General features: G+C 37.5%; 1 protein-coding gene across 1 annotated transcript; it reads right to left on the bottom strand.

The window, feature by feature from the left end:
* Positions 1-1002: 1002 nt before the first annotated feature.
* On the bottom strand, positions 1003-15553 carry LOC135221240 (uncharacterized). Its single transcript, XM_064259059.1, has 5 exons — positions 15299-15553; positions 11042-11524; positions 9695-9903; positions 3573-3696; positions 1003-1545 (listed from the first exon to the last, which is right to left on the bottom strand). Exons 1-5 carry the CDS (start codon positions 15510-15512, stop codon positions 1262-1264), a joined length of 1314 nt encoding a protein of 437 aa, XP_064115129.1. The 5' UTR covers positions 15513-15553; the 3' UTR covers positions 1003-1261.
* Between the last annotated feature and the right edge of the window lie 271 nt (positions 15554-15824).

Raw genomic sequence — 15824 nt, 5'->3', positions numbered from 1 at the left:
TTTTATACATTAACCACAAAATAATTTTGAACATTAACTACAAATTTATTTTGTGCATGAACTTCAAAACAAGCTTTGCACATTAAATACAATGCTATTTTTATACTTTATCAACAAAACTATTCTGTAAATTAACTACAAAACTATTTTATACATTAACTACGAAACTGTTTTGAACATTTACAGCAAAACTATTTTGTACATTAACAAAACTGTTTTGCAAATCAACTACAAAGTTATTGTATACACTAACAAGAAAACTATTTTGAACATTACCGAGAAAACTATTTTGAACATTAACAAGAAAGCTAGTTTGAACATAACTACAAGACTATTTTGCTCATTAATTACAAAACTATTTTATACATTAACCACAAAATAATTTTGAACATTAACTACGAATCTAATTGGTGCATGAACTTCAAAACAAGCTTTGCACATTATGCTTTATCAACAAAACTATTTTGTAAATTAACTGCCAAACTAATTTATACATTAACTACGAAAATATTTTGAACATTAACTGCAAAACTATTTTGTACATTAACAAAACTGTTTTGTAAATTAACTACAAAGCTATTTTATACACTAACAACAAAACTATTTTCAACATAACTAAAAGACTATTTTGCACATTAATTACAAAACTATTTTATACATTAACCACAAAACAATTTTGAACATTAACTACAAATCTATTTGGTAAATGAACTTCAAAACAAGCTTTGCTCATTAAATACAAAACTATCTTTATACGTTAACAACAAAACTATTTTGTGAATTAACTACAAAACTATTTTATACATTAAGAACCAAACTATTTTGTACATTAAGAACAAAACTGTTTTGTACATTAACAACACAACTATTTTGTAAATTAACTACCAAAACTATTTCATACATTAACTACAAAAATATTTTGTAAACTAACTACGAAACTATTTTGAACATTAACAACAAAACTATTTTGTAAATTAACTATCAAAACTGTTTTATACATTAACTACAAAACTATTTTGAACATTAACTAGCAAACTATTTTTTACATTAAATATATGGCTATTTTGAACATTAACTACAGAATTATTTTATACATTAACAACAAAGCTATTTTGCAAATTAACTGCAAGATTATTCTATAAATTAACCACAACCCAATGCAAATATTTTTTAGGACATTACATACTGCAGCTCAAGTGGTAACAGGCGACAGTAGTAGATGCCAGTGAAATGACTTGTGCCACTTTATGTTCATTTCAGCCTAAAATTTCGACTCTTGGTACAAACTATTCTCACTGTCGTGCCTGGTCATCAGCGCGTTCACGAATGTCCCTGTTTCGACGTAATCGTACACAGCAGATTCCCGTTGCTTTCCTTGGTGATTCGTGTCGTCCTGGGGCGCGGAAGGGGTAGGTCCCACCTCTCCCTGGATGGTGGGGGAAGGCCGTCTCTTAGCACAGCAGATTATTATTACTATCATTATTGCGAACATGGCTGCAATAACACCCAGCAATGCGAAGATGGTAATCATCTTGAGATCGAGGGCTGAAACCAGAGAATGGAACGAATTACACAGGATGGACACGTTTGCTTACGTGTAGATTCTGAAATGCCTTGTGGATCTGATTGCAGATGAGGGTGTCTGTGAGTGGGTGACTGATATAATCTGAATAATTTACTTTCTGCTACGAAGGAACTCATAATAATAATAATAATAATAATAATAATAATAATAATAATAATAATAATAGTAATAATAATAATGATAATAGTAGTAGTAGTAGCCATGACTCCCATGACATAAGTACTGCAGAAGATGGATGCCGAGTACCAACTCAAGAAAAGAGCCAACAGAATTTACCATCTGATGTTCATGGACGACATCAAGCTGTATGCTAAGAGCATCAAGGAAATAGATACCCTAATCCAGACTGTAAGGATTGTATCTGGGGACATCAGGATGGAGTTTGGAATAGAAAAATGTGCCTTAGTCAACATACAAAAGGGCAAAGTAACAAGGACTGAAGGGATAAAGTTACCAGATGGGAACAACATCAAACACATAGATGCGACGGGATACAAATACCTGGGAATAATGGAAGGAGGGGATATAAAACACCAAGAGATGAAGGAAACGATCAGGAAAGAATATATGCAGAGACTCAAGGCGATACTCTAGTCAAAACTCAACGCCGGAAATATGATAAAAGCCATTAACACATGGGCAGTGCCAGTAATCAGATACAGCGCAGGAATAATGGAATGGACGAAGGCAGAACTTCGCAGCATAGATCAGAAAACTAGGAAACTTATGATCATACACAAAGCACTACACCCAAGAGCAAATACGGACAGACTATACATAACACGAAAGGAAGGAGGGAGGGGACTACTAAGCATAGAGGACAGTGTCAGCATCGAGAACAGAGCACTGAGGCAATATCTGAAAACATGTGAAGACGAGTGGCTAAAGAGTGTATGGGAAGAAGAACTGATAAAAGTAGACGAAGACCCAGAGATAAACAGAGACAGGAGAAAGACAAACAGAACAGAGGAATGGCATAACAAACCAATGCACGGACAATACATGAGACAAACTAAAGAACTAGCCAGCCATGACACATGGCAATAGCTACAGAGGGGAGGGCTCAAGAAGGAAACTGAAGGAATGATAACAGTGGCACAAGATCAGGCCCTAAGAATCAGAAATGTTCAAAGAACGACAGATGGATGGAAATAACATCTCTCCCACATGTAGGAAGTGCAATACGAAAAATGAAACCATAAACCACATGGCAAGCGAATGCCCGGCACTTGCACAGAACCAGTATAAAAAGAGGCATGATTCAGTGGCAAAAGCCCTCCACTGAAGCCTGTGCAAGAAACATCAGCTACCTTGCAGTAAAAAGTGGTACGAGCACCACCATGAAGGAGTGATAGAAAACGATCAGGCAAAGATCCTCTGGGACTATGGTATCGGAACAGATAGGGTGATACGTGCAAATAGACCAGACGTGACGTTGATTGACAAAATCAAGAAGAAAGTATCACTCACTGATGTCGCAATACCATGGGACACCAGAATTGAAGAGAAAGAGAAGGAAAAAATGGATAAGTATCAAGACATGAAAATAGAAATAAGAAGGATATGGGATATGCAAGTGGAAATTGTACCCATAATCATAGGAACACTAGGCACGATCCCAAGATCCCTGAAAAGGAATCTGGAAAAATTAGAATCTGAAGTAGCTCCAGGACTCATGCAGAAGGGCGTGATCCTAGAAACGGCGCACACAGTAAGAAAAGTGATGGACTCCTAAGGAAGCAGGATGCAACCCGGAACCCCACACTATAAATACCACCTAATTGAACTGGAGGACTGTGATACACAAAAAAAAAAAAAAATAAAAAAATAATAATAATAGCTGGCGTGCAGTTTGGTTGTACTTACACACATATATAATGCCAAGCGGGAACTAAAGATAGATAGGTAGGTAGAGAGAGAGAGAGAGAGAGAGAGAGAGAGAGAGAGAGAGAGAGAGAGAGAGAATCAATCAAAGTTCTCGCCTCACCTTGCCTGATATCCCGCGGGTCACACCAGGTCAGGAGACCTCCACCTTTCAAGTGGACGGATTTAATCCAAAAGTCACTGCGCAGACATAATACCCTGGCCGATTCTCTACCATCCACAAGCACCTGTGAAGGAGATCATATTGTTATTGAATCATTACTATTATTATTATTATTATTATTATTATTATTATTATTATTATTATTATTATTATTATTATTATTATTATTATTATTATTATTATTATTATTATTATTATTATTATTTTCCAGAAAATGAACCCTATTCATATGGAACAATCTTTCAATGGGTATGGTAATAATAATAATAATAATAATAATAATAATAATAATAATAATAATAATAATAATAGTAATTATTATTATTATTATTATTATTATTATTATTATTATTATTATTATTATTATTATTATTATTAGTGTTATTATTTATTTATTTTTTTTGGTTTATCACAGTACTCTAATTCGACTGGGTGGTATTTATAGTGTGGGGTTCCGGGTTGCATCCTGCCTCCTTAGGAGTCCATCACTTTTCTTACTATGTGAGCCGTTTCTAGGATCACACTCTTCTGCATGAGTCCTGGAGCTACTTAAGCCTCTAGTTTTTCTAGATTCCTTTTCAGGGATCTTGGGATCGTGCCTAGTGTTTCTATGATTATGGGTACAATTTCCACTGGCATATCCCATATCCTTCTTATTTCTATTTTCAGATCTTGATACTTATCCATTTTTTCCCTCTCTTTCTCTTCAACTCTGGTGTCCCATGGTATTGCGACATCAATGAGTGATACTTTCTTCTTGACTTTGTCAATCAACGTCACGTCTGGTCTATTTGCACGTATCACCCTATCTGTTCTGATACCATAGTCCCAGAGGATCTTTGCCTGATCGTTTTCTATCACTCCTTCTGGTTGGTGGTCGTACCACTTTTTACTGCAAGGTAGCAGATGTTTCTTGCACAGGCTTCAGTGGAGGGCTTTTGCCACTGAATCATGCCTCTTTTTGTACTGGTTCTGTGCAAGTGCCGGATATTCGCTTGCTATGCGGTCTATGGTTTCATTTTTCGTATTGCACTTCCTACATGTGGGAGAGATGTTATTTCCATCCATCTGTCGTTCTTTGAACATTTCTGATTCTTAGGGCCTGATCTTGTGCCGCTGTTATTATTCCTTCATTTTCCTTCTTAAGGCCTCCCCTCTGTAGCCATTGCCATGTGTCATGGCTGGCTAGTTCTTTAGTTTGTCTCATGTATTGTCCGTGCATTGGTTTGTTATGTCATTCCTCTGTTCTGTTTGCCATTCTCCTGTCTCTGTATATCTCTGGGTCTTCGTCTACTTTTATCAGATCTTCTTCCCATACACTCTTGAGCCATTCGCCTTCACATGTTTTCGGATATTGCCCCAGTGCTCTGTTCTCGATGTTGACACTGTCCTCTATGCTTAGTAGTCCCCTCCCTCCTTCCTTTCGTGTTATGTATAGTTTGTCCGTATTTGCTTTTGGGTGTAGTGCTTTGTGTATTGTCATAAGTTTCCTAGTTTTCTGGTCTATGCTGCGAAGTTCTGCCTTCGTTCATTCCACTATTCCTGCGCTGTATCTGATTACTGGCACTGCCCATGTGTTTATGGCTTTTATCATATTTTCGGCGTTGAGTTTTGACTAGAGTATCGCCTTGAGTCTCTGCATATATTCTTTCCTGATCATGTCCTTCATCTCTTGGTGTTTTATATCCCCTCCTTCCATTATTCCCAGGTATTTGTATCCCGTCGCATCTATGTGTTTGATGTTGTTCCCATCTGGTAACTTTATCCCTTCAGTCCTTGTTACTTTGCCCTTTTGTATGTTGACTAAGGCACATTTTTCTATTCCAAACTCCATCCTGATGTCCCCAGATACAATCCTTACAGTCTGGATTAGGGTATCTATTTCCTTGATGCTCTTAGCATACAGCTTGATGTCGTCCATGAACATCAGATGGTAAATTCTGTTGGCTCTTTTCTTGAATTGGTTCCCGGCATCCATCTTCTGCAGTACTTTTGTCATGGGAATCATGGCTACTACGAAGAGTAGTGGGGACAGTGAGTCGCCCTGGAAGATCCCTCTCCTGATGTTAACCTCTGCTACTCTTATTCCAGAGCTTGTAAGTATTATTATTATTATTATTATTATTATTATTATTATTATTATTTTTTTTTGCTCTATCACAGTCCTCCAATTCGACTGGGTGGTATTTATAGTGTGGGGTTCCGGGTTGCATCCTGCCTCCTTAGGAGTCCATCACTTTTCTTACGATGTGTGCCGTTTCTAGGATCACACTCTTCTGCATGAGTCCTGGAGCTACTTCAGCCTCTAGTTTTTCTAGATTCCTTTTCAGGGATCTTGGGATCGTGCCTAGTGCTCCTATGATTATGGGTACGATTTCCACTGGCATATCCCATATCCTTCTTATTTCTATTTTCAGATCTTGATACTTATCCATTTTTTTCCCTCTTTCTCTCTTCAACTCTGGTGTCCCATGGTATTGCGACATCAATGAGTGATACTTTCTTCTTGACTTTGTCAATCAACGTCACGTCTGGTCTGTTTGCACGTATCACCCTATCCGTTCTGATACCATAGTCCCAGAGGATCTTTGCCTGATCGTTTTCTATCACTCCTTCAGGTTGGTGCTCGTACCACTTATTACTGCAAGGTAGCTGATGTTTCTTGCACAGGCTCCAGTGGAGGGCTTTTGCCACAGAATCATGCCTCTTTTTGTACTGGTTCTGTGCAAGTGCCGGGCATTCACTTGCTATGTGGTTTATGGTTTCATTTTTCGTATTGCACTTCCTACATATGGGAGAGATGTTATTTCCGTCTATCGTTCTTTGAACATATCTGGTTCTTAGGGCCTGATCTTGTGCCGCTGTTTCATTCATTCAGTTTCCTTCTTTAGCTCTCCCCTCTGTAGCCATTGCCATGTGTCATCGCTGGCTAGTTCTTTAGTCTGTCTCATGTATTCTCGTGCCAGTCCTCTGTTCTGTCTGTCTTTCTTCTGTCTCTGTATATTTCTGGGTCTTCGTCTACTTTTATTAGTCCTTCTTCCCATGCACTCTTTAGCCACTCGCTCGTCTTCACTGGTTTTCAGATATTGCCCCAGTGCTCTGTTTTCGATGTTGACGCAGTCCTCTATACTTAGTAGTCCTCTCCCTCCTTCCTTTCGTGTTATGTATAGTGTGTCCGTATTTGCTCTTGGGTGTAGTGCTTTATGTATTGTCATATGTTTCCTGGTTTTCTGATCTATGCTGCGGAGTTCTGCCTTCGTCCATTCCACTATTCCTGTGCTGTATCTGATTACTGGCACTGCCCATGTGTTTATGGCTTTTATCATATTTCCGGCGTTGAGTTTTGACTTGAGTATCGCCTTGAGTCTCTGCATATATTCTTTCCATGATCGTGTCCTTCATCTCTTGGTGTTTTATATCCCCTCCTTCCATTATTCCCAGGTATTTGTATCCTGTCTCATCTATGTGTTTGATGTTGCTCCAATCTGGTAGCTTTATCCCTGGTATTCGTTACTTTGCCTTTTTGTATGTTGACTAAGGCGCATTTTTCTATTCCAAACTCCATCCTGATGTCCCCAGATACAATCCTTACAGTCTGGATTAGGGTATCTATTTCCTTGATGCTCTTACCATACAGCTTGATGTCGTCCATGAACATCAGATGGTTGATTCTGTTGCCTCTTTTCTTGAGTTGGTACCCGGCATCCATCTTCTGTAGTACTTTTGTCATGGGAATCATGGCTACTACGAAGAGTAGTGGGGACAGTGAGTCGCCCTGGAAGATCCCTCTCCTGATATTAACCTCTGCTAGTCTTATTCCAGAGCTTGTAAGTATTGTATTCCAGTTGCGCATTGAGGAAGCTGATGGTGTTTTCCTCTGCCCCATATATTTTCAGGCATTCTATTAGCCATGTGTGTGGTATCATGTCGAAGGCTTTCTTATAGTCTATCCATGCCATGCTTAGGTTGGTTTTCCTTCTCCTACTGTTCTTCATTACCATTTTGTCTATCAGGAGCTGGTCTTTTGTGTCCCTACACTTCCTTCTACAGCCTTTCTGTTGGTGGGGGATGGTGTTTGTCTCCTCTAGGTAGTTGTGTAGCCTTTCACTGATGATACCTGTTAGTAACTTCCACATTATTGGTAGACAGGTGATAGGCCTGTAGTTACTGGCTATATTTCCCTTACTCTTGTCTTTTTGTACTAAGGATGTTCTTCCTGTGGTCATCCATTTGGGTGCTTGGTGATTTGAGATACAATGCTGGAGTCGTTCTGCTATTCGTGGGTGTAGGGCCTTGAAGTTTTTCAGCCAGTACCCATGGACTTCATCGGGACCTGGGGCTTTCCAGTTTGGCATTTTCTTTAGTTGGTGTCTGACTGTGTCTGTCGTGATCTCTGTGAATCTTTGTTTTATTCTCCCTGTTTCTTCTTCCTTGACTTCCTGGAGCCATGTTGCATGTTTGTTGTGTGATACCGGATTGCTCCATATGTTTTCCCAGAGTCTCTTACTTGGTTCGGCTTCAGGAATTTCTGGGTGGTTGTCTTCCCCTCTTAGTTGGCTGTATAGTCTTTTCTGGTTGGTTCCGAATAGTTTGTTCTGTTGGTATCCCTTATTCCTGTTCGTGTACCGTTGGATCTTATGTGCTTTGGCCTTAAGCCTCAGTTTTACATCTTCTATTGTGTTGTTTAGTCCCCTCTCTTGTACTTTGTATTTCTCGTTGAGTTCCTCCCTTGTTTTCTTGCTTCTTTGCCTTTTTTCTGCCATCTCTTTCAGTTTACTCAAGTCAGATCTCATCACCATGATTTGCTTTTCCAGGCGCCTTTTCCAAGGAGGTTGCTGTTTTGGTTTCTGTTGGGTTGGTTGTGCTGGTGGTGTTGGTGTTCGAATCCCCATCAGTTCTGCTACTAATCTTGCCCCTGCATATGTCAAGTTATTTGTTTCTGTGATACTGGTTGTGTGTATTAGGCCCATTATTTCATTGACCTCACTTGTTTTCTCCCTTAATTTCTTGGTGTTGTAGGCTTTCATGGAAGGGATCTTTGTTCTCTCTGTATCTGGCTCCATCCATTGTCTAATCTTTTCTACCCATTCCGTCCTCTCTGTTACTTCGTCGGTGTTTCTTCGTGTGTCGTTGTTTGATACCTCTTCTGTGGCATCGTCTCTCAGTTCGTCTTCGTGTAATTCGTTGTCGTGTGACATTTCCCTTTCCAGTTCTTCTCTTTCTGTTGGGGAGAGCCAGTTCTTTTTCTTTATGTTCCTTACTTGGTCTGCCAGCCTCTGCTCTGTTTGGGGGGTGTTATTCCTCTCATTCCAGATGTTGACCAATCGTCTTCTATATCCTCTCTCCGTCGGGTTGCTTCTGATGTAGCATCTCCATATTTCCTTATTTTCTTCTCTTGTCCATTTCTTCATTTTTGCCTCTGTAGCTCCAATCTCAGGCTGTTGATTACTGTCGTTGTGGGGATCAGTTGCTGGATGACGACCGCCAAGTACCTGACCGTCTTCCCCTTCAATTGGGTTGAATACCTGGTTGCCGGACGAAGCTCCTCTGTTGCCAGAGGTTCCATTTACGTCGTTGTCGTTTATTCCTTCATTTCTTTCCATCATTGCTGAGTTTTGCTATTTAACCCATAGCTGGACCCTACCACCATCAGGGATAGGTACTCATTTACAGCTGAGTATGGAAAAATCAACGCCGAGGAGAGCGGTCACCCATCCAACGACTGACCAGCCCCAATGTTGCTTAACTTGACTTAAGTCTATTGACGACCTAACCCACTCCTCCTCGGCGCCACATATTATTATTATTATTATTATTATTATTATTATTATTATTATATTATTATTATTAGTTATTATTATTATTATTATTATTATTATTATTATTAGCAAGAAGCAGACGACCTCGGATACATGTCTTTGTTGAAAAGAATGGCAGAGTTAACTGAATTTATCTTATAAAGATCATGAGAAACACTATTCCCCCTCCCCAACTCCTACCCCTCCCCCACCCCTCCCACTTCCCCCTCCACCCTTAGGTCCCTGATGAAGTACGAGACCTACCTTCACAGCATCGCCATTATATTCCAAGGTGATGTTAAACCACGATCCGTGCTTCACCTGGAGACTGTTCCTGTTAACGTCCACATAACAACTTTCCGATGCTGTTATTTTTATTTCTACGCCTTCAAATGAATCAGCAGGTTTGAGGAAAAATACATATCTTTTGTGAGCCATATTCCCTGCAAGTGCTCCTGATGTCTGCAGGCAATCTGTAAAATAAATAAATAGATAAATAAATTAACAAACAAACAAACAAATATATAAATAAATAAATATATAAATATAGAGATAAATAAAAGAGAGAGAGATCATATGGTCACTTCGAATTGACAGTAAAGAGAAACATTTGTTATCAGCAATAAATCACCAATGTTTATCCTCTCTATCAATGTAGAAAATGACCCAGTATACTAAGCTAAGGTCATTTAACGAGCCCACACTAAACTCCATGACCTAGCCCAGGTCAGTCCCACACTCATGGCTAATGTGGGTCATGTCAGATACATTTATAGCTTGATAAATTTGAACAGTAAAATATTAAATAAAAAGAGGTAAATTCTACTGATGAAAAATTAACTTGACTATTTTTATTATTATCATCATTATTATTATTATTATTATTATTATTATTATTATTATTATTATTATTATTATTATTATTATTATTATTATTATTATTATTATTATTATTATTTTTTGGGTCTATCCCAGTCCTCCAATTCGACTGGGTGGTATTTATAGTGTGGGGTTCCGGGTTGCATCCTGCCTCCTTAGGAGTCCGTCACTTTTCTTACTATGTGCGCCGTTTCTAGGATCACACTCTTCTGCATGAGTCCTGGAGCTACTTCAGCCTCTAGTTTTTCCAGCTTATTATTATTATTATTATTATTATTATTATTTAGAAGATGATCCCTATTCATATGGAACAAGCCCACTAAAGGTGGCCACTGACTCAGAATTCAAGCTTCCAAAGAATATTAAGGCAGAAAAAAAGGAGACCAGTTATAAGCACAGAAAAGATAAATTAACGAACTGATAAATTAATAGCGCAATAGCGCGGGTCTTCCTAAAACTACTTTAGCACGACGAAATTCGAGCAGTCAAAGGGATCTATCCCTTCACGAAAAATAAAACAAAAGGATCAGCATAACCTGTCGATAAATTGAACTTGTTGGAGGTATTCGTTGCATGATAAAAACTTAACAAATGAAGTGGATTAGGGTTCAGGACTTGCCTTTGACGCATGTTGAAGGCAGAGGTCATTCTCCATACGAAAAATTAAGTTATAGGAAAACTCGCTCTCAAAATGTGTCCAAACAATCATCTTTTGACTTTCTTTCCCCTCACCTATGTGCTTGCAGTTGATCGTCAGGTTTGCGTTCGAGATCTTGTCCACCGTCATCCTCAACGGCGGTTCCAGGAGCGTCTGAATCCATTTCGGTTTATATCCTCCGACGCCGAACAGTTGGGGCAGCGTAATCCTCACGTCCCTGCCGCAGGAAGTAGTAAATCCTTCTCCCGGAAGGAGGAAACAGGATTGTCTCCTTTCAGCGTCGAAGGACACCTCCGTCTTCTCGGAGATATTCTGATGGTATTGTTTTTCAGAAATATTTTGCCTGTGGTTATGATTCGTCCCGGGACACAGAAAGTACTCGGACCTGTGGTCCGGTTGGCGCCAGACGCCGAAACTGCAACTGACCCCGTTGAGGTCCGAGATCGTCGCGGAGAAGTTCCAAGAGTCCTTCTGGTTAGCGAGGACTGTGAAAGACAGGCTTTCGTCGAATGATATCTCCGGGTTGGGGAAGGTGTTTGGGTCGATTTCCTGGCAGTCTGGAATGAGTGGGAATAAGGACAGGGAGAACAGTCACGTTACTTTCTGGAATGGAATTTCACCACTTGATTAACTTCGAAGCGAAAATAATATATGATGATATATAAAAGTATAGATCTGTATATATATAGCACAATGTATTTGTGCATACTTATATGAATATTAAATGTACCTATACGTATGTATGTATGTATATATATTCATACACACATAATATATACATATAATATATATAGACATCCCTATATATACATATGTATGTATATATATATGTATATATATATATATATATATAATATATATATATATATATATATATATATATATATATATATGCATATAAAAACACTGTATCGTGCTTCTAAGAAATCAATAGAGGGATCCACAGTAATATCCTTGTTTATCTAGATATAATATATTTATACAAAGCTTAAAGCTTTCGTCCATCCTCCTGTGGACTTGATCACTAAGCAAATGAGACATGGTATTGGTGAAGAATACCAAATAAACATAAACAAACAGACAAAGAACATTAACAAGGTAAAAAATTCGAAAAAGTCATTGGGCCGTTTGCCTTTCCATAATTCGCTGTGATCTACGGGGCGGGACAAAGCGCCGGTCTTCTTCCTGAATGACATCTTGAGGATGGACGAAAGCTTTAAGCTTTGTATAAAATATATTATATCTAGATAAACAAGGATATTACTGTGGATCCCTCTATTGATAATATAATAATATATATATATATATATATATGTATATACGTAGGTATACTATTTATATATATATATATATATATATATATATATATTATATAATATATATATATATACGTATAGGTATACAATATAATATATATACATTATATTTATATATATACATATATATATATATATATATATATATATATATATATATATATATATATATAGATATATATATATATATTATATATATATATATATATATATATATATATGTGTGTGTGTGTGTGTGTGTGTGTGTGTAAAGGTATAAGCCACTAAGGAACGATAAAAAACGGAATTTCTGCAAGATCTTTCAACTCAACGTCCTTTACTTAGCAGACAAACTGACTTACATGATAAATTAAACAAAATTACTCTTTGCCCCACTGATAGATTCGTTAGTTTTGATGTATGTTCTCTTTTTACTAAAGTCCCCATAGATTCTATTTTAGAATATCTTTGTAATGAACTAACTCAGCACGAATTACGTTTACCTGTAAGTCACATTATTTCACTCACTAGGTTGTTAATTTGTTAATTTGTGATTGAAAGTTTATATTCAATGGTGAATTTTATCAATAAATATTTGGCATGGCAATAGGCAACCCTTTATCATCACTCCTCTCAAACTTGCACATGGAATTCTTTGAAAAGCTTTATTTACCTAATATCATTTATATTCCTGTAAAGTAATATAGTTATGTTGATGATATTTTAGCTGTTCTGCCTGCTGGTATTGATGTAAATGATTTACTCTCTAAATTAAATAACCAGGAACCATCGAGTAAGTTTACTCTAGAATTGAAAAAAGACAATTGCCTCCCTTTCTTAGATGTTTTGGTACATAGAGAACCATTTCAATGTAAATTCAGTATTTATAGGAAACCAACCAACAACTTAACTTATGTTCATTTCTATTCAGGCCACCATCTTAACATCAAAATATCAATTTTTTCTTCTATGTTTTTACGAGCATTGCGCATTGTCATTCCCTAATAATTGTATCAAGATATTGAATACATAAGAAAAATAGGGAAAGATTTATGTTATTCTTCACATATAGTAGATATTTGCTATAATAAAGCCCACAAAAAGTTTTATAGTGTAAGTAACACGGAGAAAGAAAACTCTAAGAACATTCTCAGTTTGCCTTATTTTAACGGATTTGAAACCATTAAATCATTGTTAAAAGCCTTTAAGGTCAACCTTGTTTTTTCCTATAATAACATACTAACCGGAATGTTAATAAAAAATGGTCCCAGGGAAAACAACAACATAATATATAAAATTCCATGTATGGACTGCCCCTCCTTTTATCTCGGACAGTCGAGCAAGGGTCGGTTTAGGGCTTAGAAGTAAGATTAAAACAGCATAAATATTCTGTCAAAACTGGGCAAACATCTAATGCAATATTCAGTCATTTAAGTGGAAAACAACCACCGGATAAATTGGATTGGTATTTCAGTAATTGCAAGATCAAAAGATGTCTTATCACGAAATCTTTTAGAATCTGCCATAATACAACTTACTCCCCATTGTAATTTTAATATTAGCCGTGGCCTGTTTCATTTAGACCCTTGTATTTGTAACATGTTTAAGAATGACCTCAAAGATATAATTACAGACAAATGCAAATTAGTTGCCTTAGATATATTTTCTTTGTATATGTATGTATGTTTGATATATTTTGTGAATAAGTTTTTGTTTACCAAAGATCTGAAAGTGGTCAGCTGTCGCTCCGTATAATCCTTTAATTGTCTTGTCCCTGTGTGTGAGCAGTTGAACATAATCTTTTTGTTCTTAAATTGTACCTATGTTTATGCTTGTTTGGAAAGGTTACTCATTCTCCAGGTGTGTCGGATTCTAGGTACTAATCTCCTTATTATCCCTACCTGTCACTTTACGACCTTTCCTGTACCCTCAATTTCTCATGTAAGTCAGTTTGTCTGCTAAGTAAAGGACGTTGAGTCGAAAGATCTTGCAGTAACTCCGTTGCCTATCTTTTCTTCGTGGCTTATACCTATATTTATGCATTTACCACGTTCCAAAATTTCGTGATTCAGTTATACATACATACATACATACATACATACATACATACATACATACATACATATACATATACTATATATATATATATATATATATATATATATATATACATACATACATACATACATACATATAACATATATATATATATATATATATATTATATATATATATATATATAAAATACATACATACATACATACATACATACATACAATACATACATGCATATGTATACAGCACAAACAAGCACATCCTTTCTTATACAAAATTTCAAGCGCCCTGGATTACCCAGTGACGTAAACCACCATAAATTCTTTTCCGCAGACACCATTTCCGGTCGTCTCTCAAAGTCAAGTAGATTGTCGGGAAGTTTGGAAATGTTGAGCAATTTTTAAACATGAAAATCAAACTTCGTTCTGATCAGTGGGTGTTTTTTGGCTTCTGCAGGAGGCAATTATTGTGCCGACTTTGTCTATCCGTCCGCCAGCCTTCAGATCTTAAACACTACTGAGGTTGGGGGGCTGCAAATTGGTACGTTCATCATCCACCCTCCTGTCATCGAACGTACCAAATTGCAGCCCTCTAGACTCAGTCGTTTTTTTTTTATTTTTTGAATTTTATTTAGGCTTAAAGTTAGCCATCATCGCACTTCTTGTAGCGCTACAGGTACCAACAGATGAAACCTAATAAACGAAATTGTTTACATTTAAAATAACCTATACCTTGTGCGTCTAACTTTCTCCTAAAGGCGAAATCTATACGAATCAACATGGCTAAACTCTCACAGAACACACGCGCAGTTTGCACACGAGAACATACATAAACCAAGGCTTATTTCCAGCCTCATTCGAGGGTTGAAAGATGTTAGGAGAATGATTTGGTTTAAACATGAGTTAGACGCGAAAACATCGCAAAATGTTAATAAAAGAAATATTGGGGGAAGGTGAGTGGGTCACTGCTTGGTGTACTTACCCTCTGGTGTGTATGCACTCGCTCCGCCGATGAAGCCGACCAGGACGAACGTAGACCAATACCTATTCCAGGTTGAGGAAAGTTCGGCAGCAGTCCTGCTGCCACCAGGGGCCCTCCTCCTTCGTTCCTGCCTCTGAAGATGAGTTTTCATCGAAAAGTCCTCCTTCTTCTTCTCCTCCTCCTCCTCCTCCTCCTCCTCCTCACGTGCTCGCATCGTTCGTTGACGAAATTGACAAACAAAGAGTAACTGCGACTCGGTGCCTTCCATCACTTCGACAAGACTAACATTGTCCGAAAGCTCGACTCTGATATGGTAAATGCACCTCCGGTCGGGTAGAACACACACACACACACCCGTCTCTCTCTCTCTCTCTCTCTCTCTCTCTCTCTCTCTAAGGCATTTCCTTAAGGCAGGAAACGTTACTCTGAATTTCATTATTGTAGGCTCAATAAGCACATACCCATTGCTTATCCTGTTGTGGTTTTTTTGTTTTTTGTTATTTTTTATTTTTTGAATCGTGAATCG

This window comes from Macrobrachium nipponense, chromosome 20 (genome assembly GCF_015104395.2).
Source record: "Macrobrachium nipponense isolate FS-2020 chromosome 20, ASM1510439v2, whole genome shotgun sequence".
Classification (NCBI taxonomy): Eukaryota; Metazoa; Arthropoda; class Malacostraca; order Decapoda; family Palaemonidae; genus Macrobrachium; species Macrobrachium nipponense.
This window is presented reverse-complemented; position numbering and strand designations above follow the sequence as displayed.

What these genes read in the sequence shown, in the direction of transcription:
- LOC135221240 (XM_064259059.1), bottom strand. Translation starts at nt 15,512, where the DNA reads ATGCGAGCACGTGAGGAGGAGGAGGAGGAGGAGGAGGAGGAGAAGAAG. An exon ending in GATCAACTGCAAGCACATAG is followed by an intron (nt 9,904 to 11,041) that starts GTGAGGGGAAAG and finishes TTTATTTTACAG; the next exon opens with ATTGCCTGCAGACATCAGGA. An exon ending in ATAATGGCGATGCTGTGAAG is followed by an intron (nt 3,697 to 9,694) that starts GTAGGTCTCGTA and finishes TCTCCTTCACAG; the next exon opens with GTGCTTGTGGATGGTAGAGA.